Raw genomic sequence first — 27,029 nt, 5'->3', positions numbered from 1 at the left:
TCTGAAAATGTTCAGACTAGAAAATTTCATTTTTTGTCTTGGGGAACAAAATACATTTCATTCTGAAGTGCTCCATAACCCACCTTCCATTCCTCACATGGTGAACATAAAATGGTTCCTTAGTTTTCATTAACACGCAAGAAATATTTGCATTGCCTATACAATGAACGTAGGCTAATTCCTTGGCCTGCATATATCTGGTGGTATTTTGAAACATTTTACAAGCTTTGTGCAAGTGTTTTTGCACATCTATCAAGCTTCAGGCATTTGTTCCCTGGGCTGGGCAAGGGGAGAAGAGCCGTCCCAGAGGAGGAGAAGACTTTTTCAAGCATAAAAACACATCACGTGTTTTACAGGCTTTCCTGTTGTCTATGGGACCAAAAATGCCTGATTACACTAAGTCAGGGGTCTCCAAACTGTGGCCGTGGTGCTGAATGTGGCCCTTTGCGTGCCTGTATCCCACTGATACCAACAGTGTGGCAGTATACCTCTCGTTGACACCAATGTTGTAAAAAAAAATATTTTTTCTACTCCTACTGACCAACAAGCCTATGGCATTGCTTACTCCCACTGGCTGCAGTATGGCCCTTTTGTTTTGAAAGTTTGTAGACCAATGCACTAAATAACTTGCACAAAAAGCGACTGAGCGTACAAGCGACTGAGTGTTGAAATGTGAACAGGCAGATCATGGGGAAACACATGATGGAACGCTCAGGTGTGACTGGGGGTTTGAAGGAAATAATTTGGTCTGTTCTTTTCCTTTTTTTAAATAAATATTGCTAAATACTTTTCTCTCATACTAAAGAATATATATATTCATTGGAAAAAATATATTAATATTTTATCCATTTTGTTTTCTTATTAGCTGCCAGGAATCCTAATATTGTAGACTTGCGGCCAGAAATCTGGATTGCACGTGAACTCCGCCGTATTGGGGATGAGTTCGATGCCATCTATAACCCAAGAAGGGTAAGTTTTTGAGACTTTTGTAGTAAAAATCTTGCAAAGATTTTGGAATGGGGATAATGGATAAGCCCATAACCAATGGAATACCCTTAATCCAATTTAATACTCCCTTGGTAGGGAGAGTTATAGCTATTGAAGTGCCAGGTCACCCCAGGGATGGCAAAATGGCTTCTAATTTTTTTAAATTTTCATTTGCTTGGGCCATCACTCGCACTGGTTCCTCACCCCTTATGGAAGCATCTTTTTCTTTAAGTATCTTTAAGTATTAACATCTTCCCCCTGCCTGCCAATGTAAGTGAGCGAGCAGAAGAAAAATCAAATCGATATTTGGTGTTGCTGCCCTTTGATCATATACCTGACTCTAATCCTACCAAATCACTGACTTTGCAAGTGTAAGAATTGATGTTGGTTTGAAGCCAGTTATACCAAGCAGGCGCTAATGATCATCAATTTCATATGTAGGTTGAAACAGTCATTAACTAAAAGGGAAACAGCTGTGTAGGAGGCTTAAAACTGGGTGAGGAACAGCAAAATTCTGCTACTAAGGTAAAGTTGTGGAAGACATGGTAGTTATACTGCATCAGCAAAGCCTCTCTCAGGCAAAGATTTCAAAGCTAATGGGTTTAAAGATGTGCCATTCATTGTCTTTTAAAGAAGCACAAAGAAACGGGCAACGTTGGGGACCGTTGACTCAATGCTCGGCAAAGGGATCTGAATGCAAAAGATGACACGCCATGCTTATTTGCTTTTGACATTGGAAGATGTCCAGTGCCATCAGCACAGAACTAGCGGAAACCAGTGGGACCCAGGTACAGCCGTTTACTCTGCAGAGAAGTCTGACCAGAAGTGGTATTCCATGAAAGATTTGCATCTAAAAAGCCATACCTACCTGACATGGAAGCAAGGCTAAGCGACTACACTATGCACAAAAAACATAGGACCTGGGGTGCAGAAAAAATGGCATCAAGTGTCCTGGACTGATGAGTCAAAATTTGAAATATTTGGCTGTAGCAGGAGGCAGTTTATTTGCAAAGGGCTGGAGAGCAGTAGAATAATGTGTGTAGGCAACAGTGAAGCATGGTGGAAGTTCATTGAAAGTTTGGGACTGCATTTCTGTAAATGGAGTTGGAGATTTGGTCAGGATCAATGGTGTCCTCAATGCTGAGAAATACAGGCAGATGCTTATCCATCATGCCACACCATCAGGGAGGCATGTGATTGGCCCCAGATTTATTCTGCAGCAGGACAATGACCCAAAACATAAAGCCAGTGTCATTCGGAATGATCAGCATAAAGAACAAGGAGTCCTAGAAGTGTTTTTTTTTTGCCCACGGAGCCCTGATCTCAGTATCCTAGAGTCTGGGATTAAATGAAGAGACAGACTGATTTGAGGCAGCCTACATCCACAGATGATTTGTGGTTTGTTCTCTAAGATGTTGGAACAACCTACTTGCTGGGGAGGTTGTGTAAGTGTTTGATGTAATGTAAGAATTGATGCTGTTTTTGAAGGTACAGGGTGGTCACACCAAATTTTTGATTTGGTTGCCTGGCTTGTTCATTTTACTTTTCATTTAAAAAAAAAAAAATTCCAAAAGCATTCTTATTTACATTTGTTTACACCTGTGTAAAACGTTTGCACAGTAGTGTACATACTATCTAACAAGCAGGTAAATGTGCTTTAAACCAAGCCTTTTTTAGCTAACGGCATTGTGGAGCAAGTCTCAATTGTATTACCGAAGCACTGAATTTCAGTTCTAGTCAGTTTCTCATTGGCTTTAAGTCATCCTTTTTCTTTTTTCCAGCCTTCTAATCTCTTAAAGCGGGGTTCCACCCATAAAATCAACTTTACATTATTGTGCAGCAATTAACATAACCAACGACATTTGGGAACTTTTTTTTTTTTTTTTAAACTTTTTCATGCCTGTTGCTATGTGGTCCCCTGTAATCTGCCCCCTTCCTCTCTGCGGTGCCTGATGTAATTTCCCTCGGCACCTGTGCTTGCTAGTGTGTCATTTCCCAGGAGTCAGTGGGCAGCACCAAGGGCTAGAATCGCGGTATTTGGCAACCTGTGAAGTTTCCTGCCCCGCTACGCGCTTTTAATGCGTGCGAACGGGCGGTGCATACTGGGAATACAGCAGCGATGTATCCTGGAAGATTATGCTTGTGGGCTTCGTCTGCCCACAAGTAAGATGGGAATGGCCAAGAAGGCTGAATCGAAAGTCATTATTTTTATTTTTTTTTTAAATAAAATAATCCAGCACTAATAAGTGACCAACGTTTAATATACATTCTGCAATAGTAAGAGATCATAAAAAAAAAAAAAAAAAATCATATATGGGTGGAACTCTGCTTTAAGTAAACAAACTTGCTGTAAGGTGTGTGTGTGTGTGTGTGTGTGTGTGTGTGTGTGTGTGTGTGTGTGTGTGTGGGTTTTTTTTTTTTTTTTTTTCTTCCCTTGAAAGCTGCCCAGTCACTGCTATTCTTATTTGCCAATTAGGCAACCTAACAGTAATGTATGGGGGCACGAGGGAATCGTCAAGCTTTGCCTGGCATTCATTAGAGCATAGGATAATGGATCCTTTTTGTGAACCTTGTTGGAAGAGGCAGCATCTGATTTGTTGCATTGTCAGATACTGTAGATCACTAAATCTTCAGAATATGTGAACGATTTTACCTGCCAAAGGATTTGTAATGCTCCAGACTGGTGATCCAGTTACCTCTGGACCTTTGCAAAGATTAGCCCTTCTTAATATTTTTCTGTTGACTATGTTTGAGCCATACAACCTGGGTGCTGTCCGAGCAAATTTATTAGATAATCGAGCAGCAGTATGTTGATTAGCTCCACGCTCTGCTGGTTTTTCTCTTTTGTAAGCTCTGTGTTGGTTTACCAGCACTGCACAATGGAGCATAGCCTGACTGTCTGAAAGTGTTCAGGTACTTGTGTCAGCTGCATGTAAAATACGTTTAATCACGATTTAGTGAATCTACTGCAGGATTATATGCTATCTTTTTAGATTTGAGGCTGTTTACACTGCGAGAACCCATGCAATTCAGTACGGGTTCCCGCATCACATGTCACCCGCTGGCAGTTTACACTGCCCTGTGCGATCCGCTGTGGGTGTCAATAAAAAGTTGGACACTCCCAGATCGGTTCGCATATTGCAGTGCGAACTGTCAGTTCAAACAGGAATCAGATCGCATGGGTGTGCAAACCAAAAAAGTCCTGCACGACTTTGGTCTGAATGCGATGCAAATTCAGCCATCCAATCTGTGTGGCTGAATTTGCAGTGCGATGCAAATCACGTGATGTCTGACATCGCAGCAGTGTGAACCCAGCCTTTTAACATCTGCTTTGAAGCTTTGATACACCTGACATTAAACCACAAAATTGTGACTAGCTGAAGTCTCTATGTAGAAGGAGCTCTGAGAATCCTGGGAAGGGTGGAAATTGTTTTCATGGTAAGTTAGCAGTTGAACCTTAGGAGCCCTCTGCCAGTTAGCCCTGGTTCACACCAGGTTGGTTCAAACTTGCATGAAGAGCCACACCCCCATTGCTGGCAATGGAACCTTTCAAATTTTTGCCACTCAAGTCGCAGTGATTTTGAAAGGTTCCTGCACTATTTTTTTTTTTTTTTTTGCAACTTCACTGACTTGCATTGATTTCTGTTAAATGAAGTCGCAAGCTGCAATTAAATCGGAGGTCCAAATCGCACTGACCTGCTGCTTTGAATTTGTGCTTGAGTAGCGTAATATCAAAGCCGCACTAGTGTGAACCAGGACTTCATGCCAGTCTGCTGTTTAGCCAGAAAGGAATAATAAAAATGAATGCAGAGCCTTTAATCATTTATAAATTTTTTTTTTTTTTTTTTTGTTTCAACTGGGAAGTCTCTTCTTGAATTACGGCTCCTGCCAGAGTTTTTGGCACAGTTCAGGGATAGGTGTTGTGCCACTTCCTGTGCAGATGTTCCTGTTGGAAGCTGTTTCCTGCAAAAACACACACTCCCAGTTTCATGAAGGAAATGGATATCCTATTTTGACTGCTTCTAGATGAAAACCATATTTAATCCATTTCCCAGTTTAGCTGAAATACTGAGTATCAACTCAATAATTTAGGAAAGCTTGATTTAAAATTTAGAGTTACTAAAAACAGCAACTTCAGATTTAAATATCCGTTTTGTAGCTTATTACAGCATGTTATTTGGAATTCTCACCCAGAAAAAAACTCCAGTATCTTTTTTTTTTTTTTTTATCCTTATAGAAATATTCATAAATGAATCTGCCTGACAAACAGTGTAAACCTTGTGTTTGTGCTAGTGGGCACCATCTAGTGCCTGCAAGTGTGATTAACAGGGTCATCTGTGCATTTGCTGTGCCCTGGGTCCTCAAATATTTTCAATTAGCATTTAGATTTTAATGGACAACACATCCAATGATGCAATGCAGGTATATTATCAATGTAATTTCTAGTCAACAAATGCCATATGAAAAGAATGTATACAAAACAGTCATTTTTGTGCAAAGTTTTGAATACTTCTTGACTAAAGTACAGAAAATAATTCATTTTTTATACCTTTATCAGTTAATAGGATTTCTAAGAGGTCTGCACATGGCTTGGAAGAATGTAATTTTAATCTCATTGTCTCGGTGAAAAGACAATAAAGCTGTTGCTGATTTATCTTGAATTTGTAAGCACAAGGTCTGTGCAATGAATGTTTGATTCACTACTTGGTGAGTCACTGGTTGAACACTGATAGTATGTTTGTGAAGCTGTACTTTGCCCTCCCATAGTGCTCTGCATAGCAGTAAGCCTAATAAGCAGAAGTGTGGTGTGTGTTTTTTTTTTTTTTTTTTTTTTTTTTTTTTTTTTATGGTATGCATCAAAATAACAACATAATATGAATGGGTACATATAGGCCATGAAGAACAATTCTCAGCAGAACAGAAAATTGTGTTGCAATAGAAATTGGTCACTAGCACCATACAAGTATATTTCCCAGTTAGAACTACCATTGAGATAAAAGGTGTGGAACCTCATTGAATCTTATCAATATACATCTTGAGGTAGCGGCTAGTGAGAAAACAAAACACGTTTAGGGGTACAAGCATTGGAACCTGTGCACATGGCCTCCAAGCAATCATACCCACGATGTCAACACACACCGAAAACTTATTTTTTTTTAGAAAATATTTTGAAAAGGGGGAGAGAAGCACCATAATGTGGTGTCGGGGGGAGAGGGAAGACAGCAGAAGTGTTTCTAATGTTAAATGTCACTCATTTACCTTTTTTTTAACTTTCTTTTACTTTAGGTTCTTTTGAATAATCGGCACAGGGGTGTGGATAACGACCAAGTTATTATCTTGCGTGTGCTACGTTATATAATTCGACTCATCTGGAGAATGCAATGACTTGTAGCTTTGTGCTATGAAGAACAAATTAATTTCTGCCTAAATGAAGGATTCCAGCACACAGCCTTTGGCACATATTGGTGTTCTATGCAACTCCTGTCTTCATCCTAGAAAGATGAGGCTACATAGAACCATTTGGATTCTGCAGGTACACCTAGAAATGGGTGAAAGACTAAGACCTGCAACAGAAAAACTGCAGATAGGATGGCTTTTTAGGACGTGTTTTTTTATAACCTATATAAATGTTATATTTTATGTATATAAGAAAAATTAAGTCTTCAGACTTTAATATCTACTGAAATATGCATCCAATTCCAAAGACCTGTGGATATTTTGATAACTGAGCCTTTGGATTGACACAGCTGCCTTACCTTGTACCAAGACAAATGTGAGATGGTGGCATGTTGGCACAGACATTTTCTGTATTTTTAGGATGGACAATTAAAGTGCCAGATTTGGTGCTTGTGATCTTCCAGTTATTCAATTCTACGTTGCCAGAACTCGTCTGGAGACAGTACTGTCCTGTTGCTTTTGGGATGGATGCCTTTTATCGACTCTGGATCTGGACATTGCCCAGTCTTCTGAAGGAATATAAGGAATATGCCTAGCTTTCCCAAAACGTCACTTTTTTTTTTTTTTTTTTTTTTTTTTTTTGTATATGAACCACCCTGCTAAATTGCCTAGTTTTACATAACTTGCTGTTTTAGTGCAAAACACATTTTTGAACCAGTGCTGTAGTTCCATCTTCTCAACTTTACATAGAAAATTATGTATTTAGACAATGCCCTGTAGCTTTGGACAGGGCTCTTGGCTATGTTCATGGGACCAGCAGCTTTTGAAATGGCCATAAAGGACCACTGTTTAAATAATACATTCACATATAAAAGAGCTCTATCCCCAAAGGGAAATTTTACTTAAGTGTTTTGTATTCTGCACAAAAACAAAAAAAACTTTTTACCCTAAATCCTTGTGTACCCGGGTAGCTTTGTTATTATAATCAGACTGACTTATTTTTCAGAAACCATAGGAAAAAATGTATGCAAACACTAGTAAATAACCTCAATTCACTCAGGTTTTATCAAGGAGGTGAGACCCTTTTAGAGTAGATTTGTGATTCATAGCAGCTCTTTTATATAACGAAGATTATCATTTAGATTTGGTGGTCCTTTATACCATTTTGTTATCCCTTAGAATTACCGTACATTTTTTTTTTTTTTTTTTCAGCTTTGCACTGTTTATTAGCGCAAAGTTCCATTTTAGTGTAAGATATTGGTGACCTATTTCACTGCAGAAGAGGTAAGGACTGAACACAAACCTGTTGCATTATTCTTCTTTTATATATGAATAGCTCATTTGTCTATATATAAAGAAACATTCCTTTACACTATCACCTCCATGTCTCACAGCATAACCCTGTCAGAGCAAGAGTCAGTATCTAAAGTATAAATTAACAAGCATTATTTGCTAGTACAGGACATAAAGTTCTGTTCACATTTTCTAACAAAGTCTTGGAGACTGTACTTCCCATGAACCCCCCCCCCCAACTGTTTTTTTTTTTTTTTTTTTTTTTTTCAACATACAACTACTACATGATTTCTGGCAGAATGTTGCACCAAACATGTTCGTAAAGTAGCGCGTCCTTCACAAGCATAACCTCTTGAAGTAGCCCTGAGCTGCAAGAAACGTGTGGGCTGCCATTGCTGACCTCCTTTTGAAAATATCCTTTTTGGATGAGCATGACGGCTGTACATCTAGGATGTTGAAAGAGAAGAAAGCCAGCAATTGCAATTTACAGGTTTCTTAACTTGGACTTCTCAGGCATGACCATTCATGAATATTAGGAGCGCTTCTAAGCAGTATTTTATTTTTTGAAAAAAAGCTTCTGTAGGAATAGCATTCATAGTTTTATTTTATTGAAAACCTATTCAACACAATGTAGCTTTTCATTGTTCCCAAAACTCATTTTTGTGCCAGTGGCCATTAGTGTGGCTGTTTTCTTCTCTTCAAATGCATCTGCCATGGGCTTATTCGTTCTTTTAGGAAGGGGTTCTGTTGTATGTGTTTAATATTTGTAAAGCTTTGTAGGATTGTGTCATTTGGTTTTCAGTAAACTGCATACACAGTGTGCATATAATGCATAATCATGCATTAGTTGCAGTCCCCATGCTGTCTGTATTTAAACACCTTGTCACTCTTGGTATGCCATTTAAATTCGGCCATAGATGGAGTGATTTTGGTTGCAGGAAAATGAAAATCGCTTGCTTTCCTCCCGCAGTACCATTGTGTTATCCCGGCATGGGAGACAGGGCGAGCTGTCTTCGCTGGGAGAACACGGTGATTACTGCTAGTGGCTATAATAGCCACTAGCAATAATTGCATGCAAAATCCAACAGGCTTGTTGTACCCAAGTTGATCGATTTTAAACTTTGGTACATTCCGCTTGCCCACTGATGGTTTGAATCTCGGCCGGTCACTGCTGAACCGGCAGAGATTTGAACAGTGTATGTCTTAACTGTGCATAAAGGCTTTGGTAAGCTCTTTATTGCTCCCTTTTGTCAGCTGTCCTGCTAGATGGCATCTGTGACACTCTCTAAAATCCACTTTACTTTATTAAATGCCTCACCTTTCCTTTTACCCATTGTCTTGAGCTATGTATTGTGTTCTTTTGACCTTTAAGAATGTCATTATATCATGCTGTAAAAGAACAGACTTTACCTTCAAAAGTATGATTCCAGCTGAGTTTTCACAGCTGCTATCTCTTGCTAGAGAGCTGTGCCATGGGAGAGAAAGTAATAAAGCTACTGGACATTTTACTATAAGATGGAATAGCAAGAAGAGTGCCATGGGTCACTTTGTGACAGCTAAGAATTGTGTGTTCTATACCGTAAATTGGAGTTTGGTAAATCAAAGACTAAGGACCTCACTCTTGCCAGTGTCAATGTATCATGCATTTTTGTATATTTCAGTAATATCCTTTCCGGATTTCATTAACTTGCAGCCCATCCCATTTGATTGGAAAGGATGCCTTTTTATGCCCAGTTATACTGGACATATTTGTAAAGCAGTCTAGCAGTTTTGAAGAACAGCCTTAATGGATACAGTTGGCTTGTAGTAATCTAGGAATGTGAGTAGATTGTGTTTAGTTGATTTAATTCACTTATCAATGTGCCTTTTTATTTATTTATTTTTTTTTACCAAAGATATTGTCCAATTCTACATTGCATTAGGAAACTTAAAGCAGTATTAAACCCAAAAGTAAACATTTTATTATATTGCAGCTTAGCAATTCTTATGCCGCGTATGCACGATCGAAATTTCAGCCCGCAAAAGACCGATGTCTTTCGTTGGAAAATGCGACAGTGTATATGCTCCATCGGACTTTTGCTGGCCGAATTCCAGCCAGCAAAAGATTGTGAGCATGCTCTCAACTTTTCCGTCGGCAAAAGTTCCTATCCGAAAATGCGATCGTCTGTGGCAAATCCGATGCGCAAAATTCTTATGCATGCTCGGAAGCATTGCACTTCATTTTCTCGGCTCAACCTAGTGTTGTATGTCACCGCATTCTTGACGGTCGTAAGTTCAGCGAACTTTTGCGTGACTGTGTATGCAAGGCAAACTTGAGCGGAATCCTGTCGGAAAAGCCGTCGTATCTTTTTCCGACGAGAAGTCCGATCATGTATATGCGGCATTAGATGTGATGGCTGTATTTGTGTTTCTTTAGGCTTTTTTCTTTCTATTTTCACCTGGTGATCTGGCCAGTAAGCCTGTAAGCTCCAAGCTGTCTTTCAATTCGGTTTTAGTTATAGGGATGAAACAAACCATTTACTACTGACAGGGGTGCTTACAATGGTCGGCTTATTTATTCGTCTAAAACCTCTATCCCAAAAGAAGAGAAACTGTTGCTGTAACTGCTTATAAAGTGTTTGGCTTGTATTAATAGACTTCAATATACTAATTTATCTAACGCTCCCCTTACCCCAGGCTGGCAATTCTGCTGTCCAAAGGTGTCCCCTTTGCTCATTCATTCAAAGTGGGGGCACTCTAATACAGGAGGTGTGTTACCGGCCAGATCACCTGGGGAAAACCCTAAAAAGAAAACTAATGCAGCCACCACATCTAATTGATTGGTAAACTACAATAGATTAAATTTTTAGCATTGAGTTTAATACCACTTTAAGCCATCACTTTAGTTAATTCTTCCTTGTTTCAACAGAGGTGAAATAGGGATGTTTTGAGTTGTCTTGTCACCAAAAAATGCTAAACTTTTATTTTCCTGGTCCACTATTGCATTAGTACCCTTTTTGAGATGTGCCTTTAAATAATACTAACCAAAGACTTGTATGAAGTGCTTAATTGAAGCATGGTGTAATGTGCCATCTTTATTAAATGTAATGAGATCTATATATAAAGCACCGCAAAACTATAGATCTATATTTTTTTTTCCATATTTCTTAGTGCCTTATGCAAGATGTGCCAAGTAGCCTATTGGCTCAATAGTTAAATGTTTTGTATCTGGGTGCTTGACCAGCCAAGATGATACTACAACACAAATTCCATCTTTATGGATGCTTCCCATAAATACAGCAAATGGAACTTTATAGATTAATTATGATCTCTGAGCTCATTGCTTGAAGCATCCTGCTGTTCATTTTATAGCCCTGTCAAAAACTCAGGTTTGATTTTTCTATGGAATTTGTGTCTTCATCTGGTGATAAATCCAGTGTCAGAGGCATGCTTTGAATTTTAGCTTTAAACACAATCCTTTTTATCAATGACTGGCCAAGTCTATCCATATCTTGCAGTACCTTTTTGGAACCGTTATTAAATGGTGAATGGAAAAGGTACACAGATGTTTGTGCCTCTATAGCAGTCTTCCTTGTAAAGTGACCAGGTGTAGTGCAGAATAAAATGTAGACGATTTTTCGGTGCTACTAGATATTTATATCATCACCATCATCTTGGTACTACTTGTGACTACTGCATCATTGTATGCACAATGTCTTAACCTGTGTTCTATGCATCTGAGTTTCTCTAGCTAAAAGTACAAATGCTTTTAGCCGGTTGCACTTTTTAGGGTTTCGGAGCAAAACCAAACCTCTTTTATTGGTGGACCCCAACTTGCCAACTATGGAGAACAACAGAGCTCAATCTGTTTATCTTTAGGAAATGGTAGAAGTGATGCATTTTCATATAAAGATGAATGTTATTGGAAAACTCCCAATGTATACTGTAAGAATGCCCTGCAGTAGCCTAAAAATGTAGGACCTATGTCTTTCATAGTAGGATTCACAAAAAAACTCCTCCACCCATACATTTTTTTTTTTTGTTCAGTTTATCTCCCCTGTGGGCTTTAACTTGTTGTTTTTTTGTTTTTTGTTTTTTCTGCTTTGGAAAATGCAAAGAACCTGATTCCCTAGAATTGGGCCTCTGAAGTTTGTCATCTTAAATGGAGGGTCATTTTAATAAGCCAAGTTTTTATATTCTGTTTTTCTTTCTTTTAAGTATCCCATCCCAGTTTGGATTGACATATTATTATTTTTGTTTTGTTTTATCAAATTCTGCTCATGAAATGTTAATTGCTGAATGGGGTATTGAATATGGAGTCGTAATCTTTGACATTTTGCTGTGTCCATTTTATAAAACGAGGTTTAGTGCCACTTTGTGTTGCTTTAAAAATGAATTCACATGAACACAATCTGAAGGCTGTTTTCCTTGAACATTTCCTACAATTCTTGCATCTGTCTTGTCTTTATGGCACGGCAAGCAATGGGCTTGTTTTAATGCTGGCAGTGTTTAGCAGTTTGTACTTCCATTTGTTCCCTGCTGCTCTGTTCACCTGGTAAAACGGTGACATGCTTGTTTTTCTGGGAATATAGGGAGCATGCAACTCTCTCCCCTTTGTTCCATGTGATGGTGCTGGAGTTTGGCTATTGCTCCCTTGGTTTCAGAATGCCGTCAAATGGAAGCAGAGGGAGAGCTGTTGGCCTTGTGGTGAGCTTGGAGCTTACACATGGCCTTTTCTCCCTATTCCTACAAGGGAGGTCAAGTATAGGGAGCTGTGGGGCAGCAATAAAGTGTACATGTTCCTTTTTACCTGTATAGTAAATAGTTTACGAAACTTCTAAATCCCCACAACATGCGCTTCTGTCCATGTATACCTCCTCTTACCAATGCATGTTACATGTGCCATATCCATTGATGTCTCAAAGACTGCCATGGCCCAAGGCGGGGAGCTTGTATAAATGAAATTGAAATGCATGGTGTGGGACTTTAGAATGAGAGTATAGAAGTAGTAGGCAGTATTGGTTTCCGCTCATCTCTTTCCATTAATAGCCACTGATGGTGTTTTTTCTCTCCAAAACCTGTCCAAAGTACTGAAAACATTATTGACACAATAGAGTTCAGCAAACAAGGATAGTGGGTAAAACACTATGTAGAGGCAAAAATGCCATCCTTGTGTATTCACTGACATTTTAAAACATGAAGTCAATCCTTTTTGTTGGATGTTAAATGAATTGTAACCGTTATGAGCATATAAATTCCCCTTATTGTTTGACGGTATCATTACTTACCTTTCTGCCAGGACTGGTTAGTAAAGTAGATTGTACATACTGTAGATTGCCTGTACTATAGTTTGCTTTATTTTGAGATCTTGTACGAGTTGTATATTTATGTCATTTTGTTATTTAATTTACGATTTATCGTGTGTGTGTTTTTTGTTTTTGTTTTTGTTTTTTTTTTGTTTTTTTTTTTTTTTTTCTTTCAACTTGCGGTCTCCTTATTGGGCGAGATTAGTGATTAAATGTGTGGGCTGTACTGTGAATGTGGTGCACTGCTTATAACATACCACTGGCTTTCTGTTAGCTGTCAGTTTCTGGTATCCTGTTACATTAAGTTTGTCATGCTTTCTTTTTCATATTTCATTTATGTCAAATGCACTTTTTATGATCTTTTTACCCCCCCCCCCCCCCCCCCCCAGTATACAATTTTATTTCTAGTATTAAACCTAGATTAAACTGTTTTTTTTTTTTTTTTTTATTGGTTCTGGATTTTCTAATATTCTAGAGCTAATATGTGAAGCTCCCAAACTTAGAACCTTTAAAAATTATGTAAGAAATCATTCAGGCCCTGAATTCAGTATTACTCTCAAAGTTTTGACTTTTTGTTTTTTTTTTTTTTTTTTTTTTCATTTCCTGCACTCCAAGTCACTTTTTTTTCTTTGATCGGACTGAATCTGTATTCAATCCAAACTGACTACTTAGTATTTTTGCACTTTTAATATATATAGTTAACATTTACTGCTTTGTTATAACGCCAACATTATGCATTCTTTTTAAATCTCCCATTTCAAGTTTTTTTTTCTTTCTCATTAACATACTGAACCCACTAGGTGACAGATTTTCGTAACGACCCCCCCCATTGTTGCTGTATTGTAAATCTTCATTGTGTCTTCAGACTACCAAATGTGTAGTACAGATCTCACCAGTGTTATAGCTTTTTACAGCACTTTTGACTTGCTGAATAGATTGTATTTCTACACCTAGCTTTTTGTAATACACTACCCAAAATTTAATGTAACCCATTTGAAAATTGATGGCACTATTAGAAATGGAAAGAGTTTTTTTAAAAATTGACTTATAATTAGTGCTGGCCAACTTAAAATGGACCGATGCACCACCCCACATCCTGACCTCCAAAATATGAGAAATATGTAATCTACAATGGTTGATATATTTTTGAAAAATACTAATTGCCTGTTAGAATGATCTCTGGCAAAATGAACCAAGGAGTCTGGTCAATACAGGCAACATGTTCACTTTGTTTCCTTTTACTCCATTGTTTTTAGAAATGGCCTCCTCAGACTTTTCTTACTGCACAATTGTTCCAGTTCTGCAACACTGATGCTGATCATGTGATTTAGAGTAGTGTAGAGTTTCCTGCTTGGCTATCAGTTAAGTAGAATGGGAATCTCTGGAATACATGCATTGGGTTCCATTTCCTGCAATCCATGCAAAGCAAATAACTTACCTGGAGAAGTTGAGTTTTGTGTGTGTAAATTCTTTTTTATTTTTTTTTTTTTCTACATTAGGAAGAATAATTATCAATTCTTTCAAGTAACATATCAAAGATGACATTTGCTTAAAGTTGCAGCACTTCCATTCTCCTAAATTTTAAACTTGTACATGTAATGTATACAAAGATCGGTGTCGTGATCATACCGGTTATTAATTTCTACTGACTTATACCATGACTTCCTCTTACAGTCTACATGCTGGAATGAAGCCAGAATTAGATTTTATGTCACACGTGTTCTATTACACCAAACTATATACATTTCCTATGATTAAGCATCTATATTGATGTGAAACGCGTTAGCCTGTCTGTACCTTTCATCACCATGATGTAAGATTTTGGATCTTCTACACTGTTTTGCCGCGAATAAAAGGTGTTATTCGGAGTGCGGCCGTTCAACTGTTTTCAATTTTCTATACAAATCTCCACTTGCCAAGATTTCTTACAAAATTTGTAATAAAATTAGAGCGAAGGGGATCTTGATTCTGACAAACTACCTACAAACATGTTCCAGTTCTATCTTTGTGATTCGCCTAGAGAAATTGCTTTCCACAACCAAAAATCACATTTCTAATGGGGCACAGACTACCTGATATATATTGGAGAAATCCTTGGGTTTGTTGAGCTTCTCAAACACAAGTGGGTGATTCCTTTCAAGTTAGTATGTAAATGGTTTCTCTCTCTGTCACTACTTTGTTTTGGTCCCATGTTTTGAGAGAGCCTTGTTTTAATCACTAATGTCTTTTCTTAGGACCCAGCATATATGTAGCATTTACATGTAATGCAATTGTCCCTGGCTTTCTTGTGTTTTGCACTGATTAATTTTGACAGGGTAATTGCCACTTTTCTTGTGCAATATTGCTGTAAATAATGCAAATTTTTAAGTGTTTTGTCACTGAATTTTATATGAATAAACATTAAATTGACCGGCAAATGTCTTTATTCCAGCTTCTGCAATTTTTCTCCATTAAAGCCTCTTTATTCTGAAACCTTCCATGATGTGTTTCAGAAATGTACTGTGGTGTGTTTTCAAAGCTACCTCAAACGATGATCTATTGGCTCTCTGATGGGCTGGTGACAGGTACTCTGGCACTCTGATGGGCTGGTGACAGGTCCTCTTTATTGGGGGGCAATCAGTGTGATTGGTGTACACTGTAAGCAGTAACGAGATGTTACCACGATCTCCTTTTCACACACGATCGGTGTGTGAGGAGGAGAACCCGGTAACCTCTTGCTACCGCTCTGTTTACATTTAGTGATCGGCTGTGAAAGGATCACAGCCGATCACGTGGTAAACCGCCGCCGGCCAGTGGCTGTTTACCAGTGTCGGTGACAAGCAGTGTTCCTGGGAACACGCTGCCACCAACGTGCAGCGCACTCAAAATGCGCTCATGCGCTGTGCAAAGTGGGGAGGTACCATCTGTGATCGGCCGTGACTTCATCACGGCTGATCACGTGGTAAACAGCCATGCCCAATAGTAGTTCACCCCCTTGGTGACGAGCGGTGTCTCTGACACGCCGCCACCGACAGTACGGGGCTGCGCGCATGCCCTGTTTAAATGGACGGACGTCATATGACACCCGCCCAGAATGAGAGCCTTGCCGCCTGGCCATTATATGATGGCTGGCGGCAAGCAGTTAAAAACAAAAATTACACAAAATGGAAAATTGTACCATACTTACCGTAATTTTCTTTTCCTGGTGCCTATCCATGACAGCATACCTGTGACAAGATCCGCCTTTGCTCCTCCCTCAAGACTAGTGAATACATAAAAGAAATGGTTAGCACAACCCCAGCTTTCTCCGTAATATAGAATACAGAGGGTGGGATTGTATTCTGCCATGGATAGGCACCAGGAAAAGAAAATTACGGTAAGTATCGTACAATTTTTTCTGTTTTCCTGGTGCCTCCGTGGCAGCATACCTGTGACAAATAACTAACAGACGGTTAAGGTGATGATTAGAAAGAAGTCTATCTGAAAAGGTTATAATTTAGAAGAAGCAAAGGCTGATTTTATAGCCTGTCTGCCAAACTCCACCGATGAGAGAGCTCCTGGATCCACCCTGTAATGTTTTAGAAACATATGTTGAGACGACCAAGTCGCTGCCCTACATATGGTTTCAATTGACACATTGGCTCTTGCCACCCAAAAGGCAGAAACCGATCTGGTGGAGTGTGCCCTGACAGCCAAAGGGGGTTCCAGTCCATCTGCCCTGTACACCTTCTGGATGAGTTTGACAATCCATGAGCCAATTGTTCTTGCTGATGCCTCCTTGCCTTTGTTCTTGCCCCAGGGGCTTATAAACAGCCTAGATGAATCCCTGAAGGACGCCATGGCTTGCTGATAGTACCTCCAAAGTGGAGGCAATGTCCAGATTGTGAAGTGAGTCCTGCTCTGAAAATGTTGGAAGTGCCCAAGGTTCCGACATACTTGAGGAAGATTCGACTTTGAGGATAAATCCTCATACCGTTCTGAGTTCCACTCTTTTGGGATAGAAGATTATATGATTATGATCTGCTCCCAAAGCTTGAAGCTCTAAAACTCTTCTGCCCGATGCTATTAGAAAAGTCCGTTTTAAAGTTAGATTTCACAGTGACACTGACTCTGAAGGGGTAAATGGTTGGTTGGTTAAAGATTCTAGGATGAGAGAGAGGTCCCAGGTGGGAAAAATTTGTTTAGTTGGTGGGCGGATCTTTTTGACGGCTTTGAGGAATTGGATTATTAAGTAATCCTCGGCCCATCTCCTACTGGTTGCTGCTGAAATTGCCGCTACCTGTACCTTTAGTGTACTTAGCCCTAGACCTAGGTTTAGGCCCGCCTGCAAAAATTTGAGCAGTTGAGAGGAGGATGGTAAATCCAGAGCCAGACCGAATGTCCAGGGGGCTGAGAAGGGCATCTATCGCCTCCGCCTGAGGGTGAGGGAGCCTCGAGATGAATTTTGACAGCTTGGTATTGATTGCTGTTGTGAATAGGTCCAGCTCAGGGAGACCCCACTGGTGTACAATCCAAGTAAATCTTCGGGTGCATTCGTGGGCATCCACGAACCTAGAGATAGACGGTTGGCTCTTGAGTTTAGGCGACTGGGAAAATAGACTGCTTATAAGTCTCTTAGATTCCTTTCTGCCCATAGAATAATATTCGAAGTAGTATTGGCTTCCCTGTAATCTCCCATTTTAGGGCTAGTAATGCAAGTTAGGCTGCCCGGATTACCAGGATGTTTGATACCAGGCCTGTTGTGCGGAAGGACCATCTTCCCTGGACTGAAATCTGGTTGCAGTATGCCCCCCCCAGCCTGCTGCACTGGCGTCTGTGGTAATTGTGATCCAGTTGATATGCCCTAATGGACGCAATTTCATAAGCGTGTGTTTCTTAATCCATCAATGTAGACTCCTAGGCATTAGACTTGTCGGGTGTATGGGTTGGTGGAGATGGTGTCTGTTCCAAAGTCTTAAGAATTCCAACTGAAAATGTCTCAGGTGTCAATGGGCCCAAGGGACCATGGGGATACACAATGATATCAGGCCTATCAGGCTCAGGCAATTTGAAGCTGTCGTGCAGCACCTCACACTCACTTTCTTCATCTTTCGAATGATGCATGTCGCCTTCTGAGGGAGGAGGGATACCGTTCCATTCATTGTATTGAATAATGCGCCTAGATAAGGTGCCTAATGCGCCTAAGAAAGGTGACTCTTCTCCTGGTTTATCTTCCAGATGAATTCTGATAGTCTTGACAACAAAATGCTCTTGTGTTGTACTAACTGGACTGGATCCTTTGTCAGTAGGAGAATATCGTCCAAGTAGTGCTATGATAGCGATTAGAGTCTTCGTGAAGACTCTGAGTCACGTACAGAGGCTGAACAGGAGGCTCTGGAATTGAAGGTGTACCTGCCCCACCGCAAACATCTGCATCCTGCAGATCTATCAACAGCATCCAGTCCCCTGGTTGTATTATACGGATAAATAGTTGTAGCGAACTTTTCTAGAAATATGTAATGATTTAGCCTTTTTGGGTCTATAACGGGTCTCCAACCTCTGTTTTTTCTTGGGAACTAGTGTAGAAACCTGAAAACCTCTCGGATGGAGGCCCCGGCACCACTGCTTGTTGTTCCTGCAGGAATGTGTAATCTAAACCTACCTGGACGTAGGCCTTTACCTTAAATGTAGAGTAGGATCTTGTTTACGCGGCGAATGGCTCATCTTAGACAGCTAGCAGAAGAAGCAGCTAAGCAAGACTAGGAAAAGGTTAATAGGCCAGGTCCTGTTTTGATTATAGGGATATTTTCCTATTATTTTTTTTTTTTTTTTTTTTTAATCTTATTTTCCCCTTTCTTTTATTAGTGTTTTTTTTTTTTTTTTTTTTTTTTTTTTAATTTCCCCCTATTTCCCTTCTATCCCCCTTTTTTAAATTTTTTTTTTTTGACCCACCTTTTTGTGACTATTTTCCACTCCCTGGAGCTCTCAGCAGGACAACCTCCTTCAGTCAGCATCAGGTATCCCACTGAGGCTATCGGGGAAATAAGTAGGGAAAACAGGAGGGGCAGAGGTGGAAGAAACACCCCTGTCCTGACCTCAGTGCATGAGGGCAAAGACATGCAAGTCCTGCCCTTCCCCAAAATGGTCACTGCAGCTTCCGAGGCCACTGCGCATGCGCCGACTGGTGAACCCGGAAGTCTCGGCTGCGGCACATGCGCAGAAGACGCCAGGGACAGATGAAAAGTCCGGCGCGAAGAGCGCACCGCTCCAAAGGAAGCTATGAGGGTGAAGGGAGCACACAGGCGGATTGAGAAGAGACAGAATGTAGAAAGTAACCTGGATGTGAAAAGAAAAAAGAAAGCAGCTGCTACCTTTTGTTGCCAGCCTGAGCAAACGCCTAAAACGCTAGTGCAGGTGAAGCTCTTAGTTAAGAGACAAACTGCTTGTCTCCTCCTGAGGGAGGAGCCAAGGTGGAGCTTGTCACAGGTATGCTGCCATGGAGGCACCAGGAAAAACGTTTTGTTCACAGTGTATATTTATAATGGGCTATAGGTCTGGTTTTACAGTGTATAGCTAAGGTTTACCTACATAAACAAATCTGGGCTCAACTTAAAGCCCATCTCAGCCATTTTTTTTTTCTTATGGCAAAAATAATGCCCATACGTGAAATAACAGGTACAGAAAGGATTCTCCAAGACAAGAAAAATTGAACAATCATAAGCTCTAATTCTTCCTCATTCAAATGTTTGTATGGATTTCCTTTGGAGACATTTCCATTCACTTCCTGTCCTGACGTGAATAGAAATCATCCCAATAGGAAAAAGGCTGCAATAAAAACCTTTTGGAGGCTCTAAGCATTTCACATTCTATCCAAAACTAAATAAACCGTTTGGCTGGAGTTAGGTTTTAAAGAGGAACTGCAGTCTGCTCACATAATTTGTAATAAAAACATCTTTGCAGTTCTGAAGCTTCCCTCCAACCACTTAGCATATTATTTTATATATACTGAGATGCTGTACTTGCCAAATATGCTGCAGAAATCTCCCTCCACTGAGTCTGGCTGCAATCATTCTAACTGTGGGCAGCTGAAGCTGCTGCCTGTTCGCTTCCTGGATTTACACAGAGGCACACCTCCAGCTCTGCAGCTCTTATTGGCCCTCTTATGACTCATCCCCCCTCCCTTCCTGGCAAATGCTCACAAGAGTGAGAGAAAGCTGTGCATGATGTCATAAACCTAGGCTTTTTTCCAGACAAGAAACAGGAAGTGGGCTGTATAAGATATTTACTGGCAGGAAAAAAAAATGTTTTACTATCCAAAGTTAAAACAACAAGGGCAGAAGATTTAATATATGGAAAGTTGAAAAAAACACTGAAGTTCCGCTTTAAGGCCCACATGCAGATAGAAGGTAAAATAGACAGTAAAGACTGTTCGCTAGTGGAATAGTTTAGCAGTAGTGAATAATTTTTAATATAGTTTTTACTACCGCTTTAGTAAAAGCATATTATCAATTAGATTGCTGCCTACCAATTCACAGATATGGTGGCTGCATTAGTTTTCCTCCTTTTTTTTGGAGTTGTTTTTCCCTTTTATGTTTTCTGGCCATTGCGGTTTTATTTTTTCCAACGTATTTAACCTGTTTGCGCAGTCACAGGGTTTATGATCATGTGACCACCGTGCTTGGCGGTCACATGAGTGGAAAGCTCCCGATTGCAAGCAGCGATCATGAGCTTTCTGTTAACCCCCGGTAACTGTACCAAGAGTATGTGTGCTCCTGGCACAGCTGCATTTGCATTAATAAACCCAAATATGTGGCCGCTCAGCACCAAGGCCCACCTGCCAAGAGGCTGCATATTTGCATGCGGCCAGTGCCAAGGGATTAACAGTCCAAGGGGCAAACGTGGTAGACAAACCATTAAACACTGACTGGGGTGCTAACAATAGTTTGCTTGTAGGCCCCATTCAATCTGGGGCATGTACAGAGTGAATGAGCGGTTTGTTTATGCAGCCATATGCTGCAGGCAAGCAGCCTATGTTAATTTGACAGGCGCGCAGGGGTGGGAGAGCAGCCCCAAAAGCACATTGAGTTCGGGGCTGCTCACCTGCCCCTAGCACACCTGTCAAATTAGGATAAGCGACTGTGTCTGTACAGCCACTGTGTCCCCATAGAATAACATGGGCTGCCTGTACACTGCTCCAGTCGCATAAACAAAGAAGCCCATTCATTCTGTAACAAAAGTTGAAAAAAATTAACTTTTCTTTTCTAAACCTTTCAAGCTATCAGGAGTTTGGATTTAATTTGTTAGTCAAGACCATCTACATTTGCTAGTGCCTCTAACAGTGCCCTCTCCCTGATTGACAATGCTGTTGTCCAAGGGTGGCTCTGTCAGTCCTCCATTCAGAGTGGAGATACCCTAAAAAAAGGGGAGTGTGTTACAGGCCATGTGTACCACCCCAACCACTGCCTTTGTAGCTTAAAGCGGAGTTCCACCCAAAAGTGGTTCTTCCGCTTTAAGGATCATCATGTACAGACTGATATTCTGCAAAAAGTACAGGGATTGGATTGCTGAGGACTGAGGTAAAGTCATTTTCTCTGCTGAATCCCCTTTACGATTGTTTGGGGCATCTGAGAAAAACCTTGTCTGGAGAAGAAAAGGTGAGTGCTACCATCAGTCCTGTGTCATGCCAACAGTAAAGCATCCTGAGACCATTCATGTATAGAGTTGCTTCTCAGCCAAGGGAGTGGGCTCACTCACAATTTTGCTTAAGAGCCATGAATAAAGAATGGTACAAAAACATCCTCCGAAAGCAACTTCTCCCAACCATCCAAGAACAGTTTGGTGAGGAACGATGCCTTTTGCAGCATGATGGCACACCTTGCCTTAAGGCAAAAGTGACAACTAAGTAGTGTGGGGAACAAAACATCAAACCTTTGGGTCTATGGCTAGGGAACTCCCCAGACCTTAATCCCATTGAGAACTTGTGGTCAGTCCTCAAAAGGCGAATGAACAAAAAAAAACCCCACCAATTCTGACATACTCCAATATGTAAGACTAGGCTGCCATCAGTCAGGAAGTGGCCCAGAAGTTAATTGACAGCATGCCAGGGCAAATTGCAGAGGTCTTGAAAAGAAGGGTCAACACTGCAAATATTGACTCTTTGCATAAAGGTAATGCAATTGTCAATTAAAGCCTGTGACACTTATGAAATGCTTGTAATTATACTTCAGTATACCATAGTAACTAGCATTTCACAAAAAGACCTAAAAACACTGAAGCTGCAGAATTTGTGAAACTTTATATTTGTGTCATTCTCAAAACTTTTGGCCACAGCTGTACCTGTCAGAGACACAGGACACTTCCTCAGTGCACTCCTACCCACCACTGCACCGCTCACACAGGGATACAGCTCTGAGTATTGGCATACCTGGCAAACCTTAGTACTCTGGCTCAGTTAGTGTTAATTACTGCCAGTTTCCTAAGCTGAGAAATGGTGGCAATTCTTTAAGAATTTAATGCCGCCACAGATTCTTTAATTGGTGGTAGCAAGAGCTGCCTGAATTCACCATGTGCCTCATACAAAGTCCCAAAACCCTCCTTTTCTCATAGAATTCACCATGTGTCGTGACTGAAAGGCATTACCACCAAAAATCCTTTGTTAGGGCTATGTTATTTTCCCCTGATAATGTTTTGAGGTTTTAAGTGAGTTTTGATAAAAATGACATTACACACACAACTAAAAGACAAAATCATACTGTAGAAACGTATAGCTCCCAACTGTCCTTCATGAGGAGGGACTGTCCTTCTTTACTCCCTCTTTTGGAACCAAATCTCTCTGGAGTCAGGCCTAATGAAGCAGATTAGATATAAACACTGCTGCATAGAGTACTTGAATCATAAACTACTTAATAAATGGCAAGTACTACACCAAAACTTTGAACACCCTCATCCAATCTCTGCCAGGAAGTAATCAGCACAATGTTGAAATGAAATCTGAAAATTGTAACCAGCACTCACTAATCTGATAATCATTCCTTATCACATGTTGTTCACTAGATTATACACATCAGTGCTGTTACCACATTAAATCCAGGGGGGCATTGTCCAAATATCAAATTATCATAGATAATTCTAAGTTCTATGTTTTATTGTCAGTGCTGCATATTCCAAAGATAGTGCTATAGCTCTGCATTGAAGAGCATTGAACTTGCTGTGAAGTGCATTGCTTTAACAGAGACAGAGCTGTTTTTATATTCTTTGTGAAGACCAGTCTAGATAAATCCAATAGTTTAAAGTGATAGTAAACCCACAACAGTAAAATTAGTCTGTATATGCAGTAAAGCATGCTTGTTATACTCACTGTGGAACCTAAGGGGATAATCCTCCGCATTGTGCAAAAAGGCTATTTGATCTGGTCTTCTCTGATCCTTCCCTTCCTCCAATGTCCCCAGTCCCCAGTCCCCTTCTCCTGATAGAACAGAGCATTTGAAGTCACTCTGCAAATACCCAGTTTGGTGTGTATTAAGAGTTTTTTTTTATTTCTTGGGAGGGTGCATGTGATCAGCACAGAGCCAATCAGCACTGTCCAGACAGAGGGTCAGCAGTCCTACAGCCTCATAGGACATTCAGTGTAAAATGAAAACTCCTACAAGCTTTAACCAGACACTGATAAAAGTCACAATACTATATACAATGCTATACACTGCTGATGAAAAAAGGTTTACATTTTAAGGGTTTAAAGGTTTAGCAGTTTATACTTGCTAAAATAATTGCATTTTCATATTCTGTGTACTGTGGGAGACCAGGTAAAGTGAATGCAGGGTCCTGGGTTTAGTAACACTTTAACTGTAATATAAGAATTTATTGTAAATGTATTGATTAGTTGCAGCTGAGAACAGTCAGGTCACCTGGCTTTGCTGTCTGGCAAAGCTGTGTACATCCCAAGATTGGATGGACAGAAACACACAAAACAGCTCCTCTCTATACAGTAGGTATATAAAATGTGTATTTAGATATTTGCTGGCGTTAAGCTTTAAAAAGTGAATGTATAAGGGCCAGTTCACGCCACATACAGTCCACTGCACTTTTTTTTGCATCAAAAACGCATGAAAAGTTGTTTATATGGTTTCCAATGGCACCAGTGCGGTCAGTTCCAGAAAAAAAAAAAAGTAGAACATGCTTGCATTTTTCCTGCACTGGACTGTACTGGAATATGGTAAAATGCATACAGTACAGTGACAAAAAATGGGGGAAAAAAAAGCATCTGGAATACATCCGGAAGTGCAACAAAAACACTTTAAAAACGCGCATGCAAAAATGGATCTGGAGTGCATTTTAATGGTGTGAACCGGCCCTAATGACAGCCCGAATCTATCCCATATTCCAGCTCTCAACGGTTAACTTTAAAAAGTGAGATTATGAACATTGCATTAGTACATATAAGAAGTAAAGCTGCATGAGAATCATGATTTTTCTGCTTAGAATAAAAAATCACAATTCTTGCAGCGTAACATCATCCTTCACATTATACAAAAAATTGGGCTAACTTTACTGTTTAGTTTTTATTTAATTCATTAAAGTGTACTTTTCCCCCAAAAATTGCATTTGGAAGACCACTGCGCAAATACAGTGTATTCCAACAATTCGCTAGGGTCTTTGCTAAAAAAAATATATATAATGTTTGGGGGTTCTAAGTAATTTTCTAGCAAAAAATACTGATTTTAACATGTAAGCAACAAGTGTCAGAAAAAGGTTTAGTCAAATTAAACTGACTTCCTTTACAGGCCGAAGTTTGATCTAAAGAACCAAATTGTTACAATGTTTCTATTTATCTCCACCTAAGCTAAGCTTGGCAGGCTGCCTGTTTTTTTTTTTGACAGCTGTCAGCTGTGAGTAGAGAACTCTCTGCACTGAATCGGGAAAATGCTGTGTTAAGATTTCGAGGGGGGTGGAATCTCGATTCTTTAATAATCGTGCAGCGCTAATAAGAAATCATGTACTTTTAAAGTAAAACTCTGGAGGGTGGGGGCAAATGAGTAAAAACAAAAACGAAAAAAAAACAGCTGTCATAGAATACATTAAAACCCCCAAACCATAATATATATTGGAGATTTAAAACAATGGCAATTTTTTACGGCATGTTTCATGATTTTTTCACAATTGCTTATAGTGTATTTTTTCAGTAAAAAATATATACAAATACAGCAAAAAAAAAAAAAAAAAAAGATATACAGTATGTATATTTTAGCATACACAAACACAAAATTATCTAAATTTTTTGTTAAATGCAAAAAATAGACATCAAGCTTACAATGGGTGCACTAATGTAATGCCAAAAGGTTAAAATCCTATACAGTGCATCAATTTAGAGTTAACAGTAAATGATGGCCCTAGAATTATTCTTATCACTCTGGCATGCATGCCAATACTTAAATGGCATTTACGTACACATGAATGGCCTATACACACTTTTGTGTTCCAGGGAGCGGAAGACATTTCATTTTTGTTTTTGAATTTACTTTGGTTTATAATTTTATTCACACACAGTGCATTTTTTATTTTACCTAACTACTAAAGGGGTGAAGGAGGGGCACGTCCTTCCTTTCTTTGCTTTTTAGCTGCCTGGGTCACTACTACATTAAAGCTAAGCTGAGCCTTCAGTTTAATGTTAAAACAAGTTCAGGGTTGATTTGTTTTAAATTGGTTTTAAACTCCTGCATATACCCAGTGAAGCGACTGGTCTTAGTTGATACACGGAAATGAAACAAATCCTCCCACATAAGCTGTACCTGTTTTTCCATGTGCAGAATGTATAATGCTTGTCTGAGCTTTCAGAAAACAGAGGGCGGAGAGCTGAAGTTACACACCCCCCCTTCACACAGCACACAGGAACAGAGCTAAGGCTGTCAATCTGCTAGAGATCCCACCCCTGTCACCATTTTTTCTCTTGAAGTCAGGAAAAATTGTCAGAAGTGAGTCAAGCTGATTCCAGAGGTATGAAGCAGCAGACAGAAATGACAATTGGTGCTTTTAACTGGGACAAGTACACACTATAGAGGGATATGCTTTGTTCATATTTAATGTCTGAGGTTTACAACCACTTTAACTCTTGGATTGCCATGATGTGGAAGAAACATCCTTGGAAGTCAAAGGTTTAAGGCTGGGTTCACACTATAGAACGCAGTGGCTCACAGCATGAGTCCGGTCGACTCCATCCACCGTAGCAGGTCCGATTTCAGCCCGAATTTTGGGCTGAATTCGGACCTGAAACAGACCCAAAGACGCACAGGGCTCCTGTGCAATTCGCACTGGCGCAGCTGCGGAGATGTGTGAACCGGCTCCATTGCGAATTGGATGCGGAGAAACTCAAATCCAATTCGCAATAGTGTGGACCCAGCCTAAAGGTACAATCAGTACTCTCACTAATATCTTTGGTAAACACTCCCAGGTTTAGAGCTGAAGGGTGTTTTTGAAGCTTGCTGTACGTAATGCTCTTCAAATTAAAAAAATAATCCACATGTGCTGGGCCAGAACATACAATGAAAATTCTATCCATTTGTAAAGATTCATTATTGAACACCCCCTTTGGGTCTGTCTCATATGTTGTATTTATACTGAATACAATATCACAGGATTTGTCGATTACTATGTGGAAGAATTCCATACTGTATGCAGTCATGCCACTACTACTGCATTTTAGTTCCAACATTTCTTTTCTTTTCCAGTAATTTTTTTTAAGGTTATAAACAGTGAGGATATAAAAACCATGCAATAAAAAATAAAAAAGTACCGGTACATAATAACATTAGTGAAAAATGTATTTTAAGACACAATCTACTGACATTAATGTAGCATTAGATTTATTCAATGTAGCAGTATAAAGTGAAAAGCTTATTTAAAACGCATTCCATAGTTCCATAGTAATTTATAAAATATATTTGTACATTTATATGATTAAAATGTATAATTTGATGCTATGTTTTGAATAAACCATTGCACATAAGCCTGTATGTTGCTAGTGCAGTATGCAATCACAGAATACATTCAACACTCGAGCATACTCAACATCTCCTGGGGATTTAAGCGCGTCTAAAAAGATCACTTCCTCTAAAA

At 39.7% G+C, this 27,029-nt stretch overlaps 1 protein-coding gene and 1 long non-coding RNA gene across 13 annotated transcripts in view; one reads left to right on the top strand and one right to left on the bottom strand.

The window, feature by feature from the left end:
- The window catches only part of BCL2L11 (BCL2 like 11), a 37,138-nt gene extending 21,766 nt beyond the window's left edge, over positions 1-15,372 (top strand). For both annotated transcript variants that reach the window (XM_073628048.1, XM_073628049.1), the window contains exons 3-4: positions 866-969; positions 6,274-15,372. In XM_073628048.1, the coding sequence (XP_073484149.1) occupies positions 866-969; positions 6,274-6,372 (203 nt within the window). In that variant the 3' untranslated portion in view covers positions 6,373-15,372. The remainder of the gene's footprint in view (positions 1-865; positions 970-6,273) is intronic.
- LOC141140654 (uncharacterized) overlaps positions 1-27,029 on the bottom strand; it is a 905,916-nt gene that overhangs the window by 130,969 nt on the left and 747,918 nt on the right. The gene's annotated exons all lie outside the window — the stretch shown is intronic.

Source organism: Aquarana catesbeiana, linkage group LG04 (genome assembly GCF_042186555.1).
Source record: "Aquarana catesbeiana isolate 2022-GZ linkage group LG04, ASM4218655v1, whole genome shotgun sequence".
In the NCBI taxonomy this organism is placed as follows: domain Eukaryota; kingdom Metazoa; phylum Chordata; class Amphibia; order Anura; family Ranidae; genus Aquarana; species Aquarana catesbeiana.
This window is presented reverse-complemented; position numbering and strand designations above follow the sequence as displayed.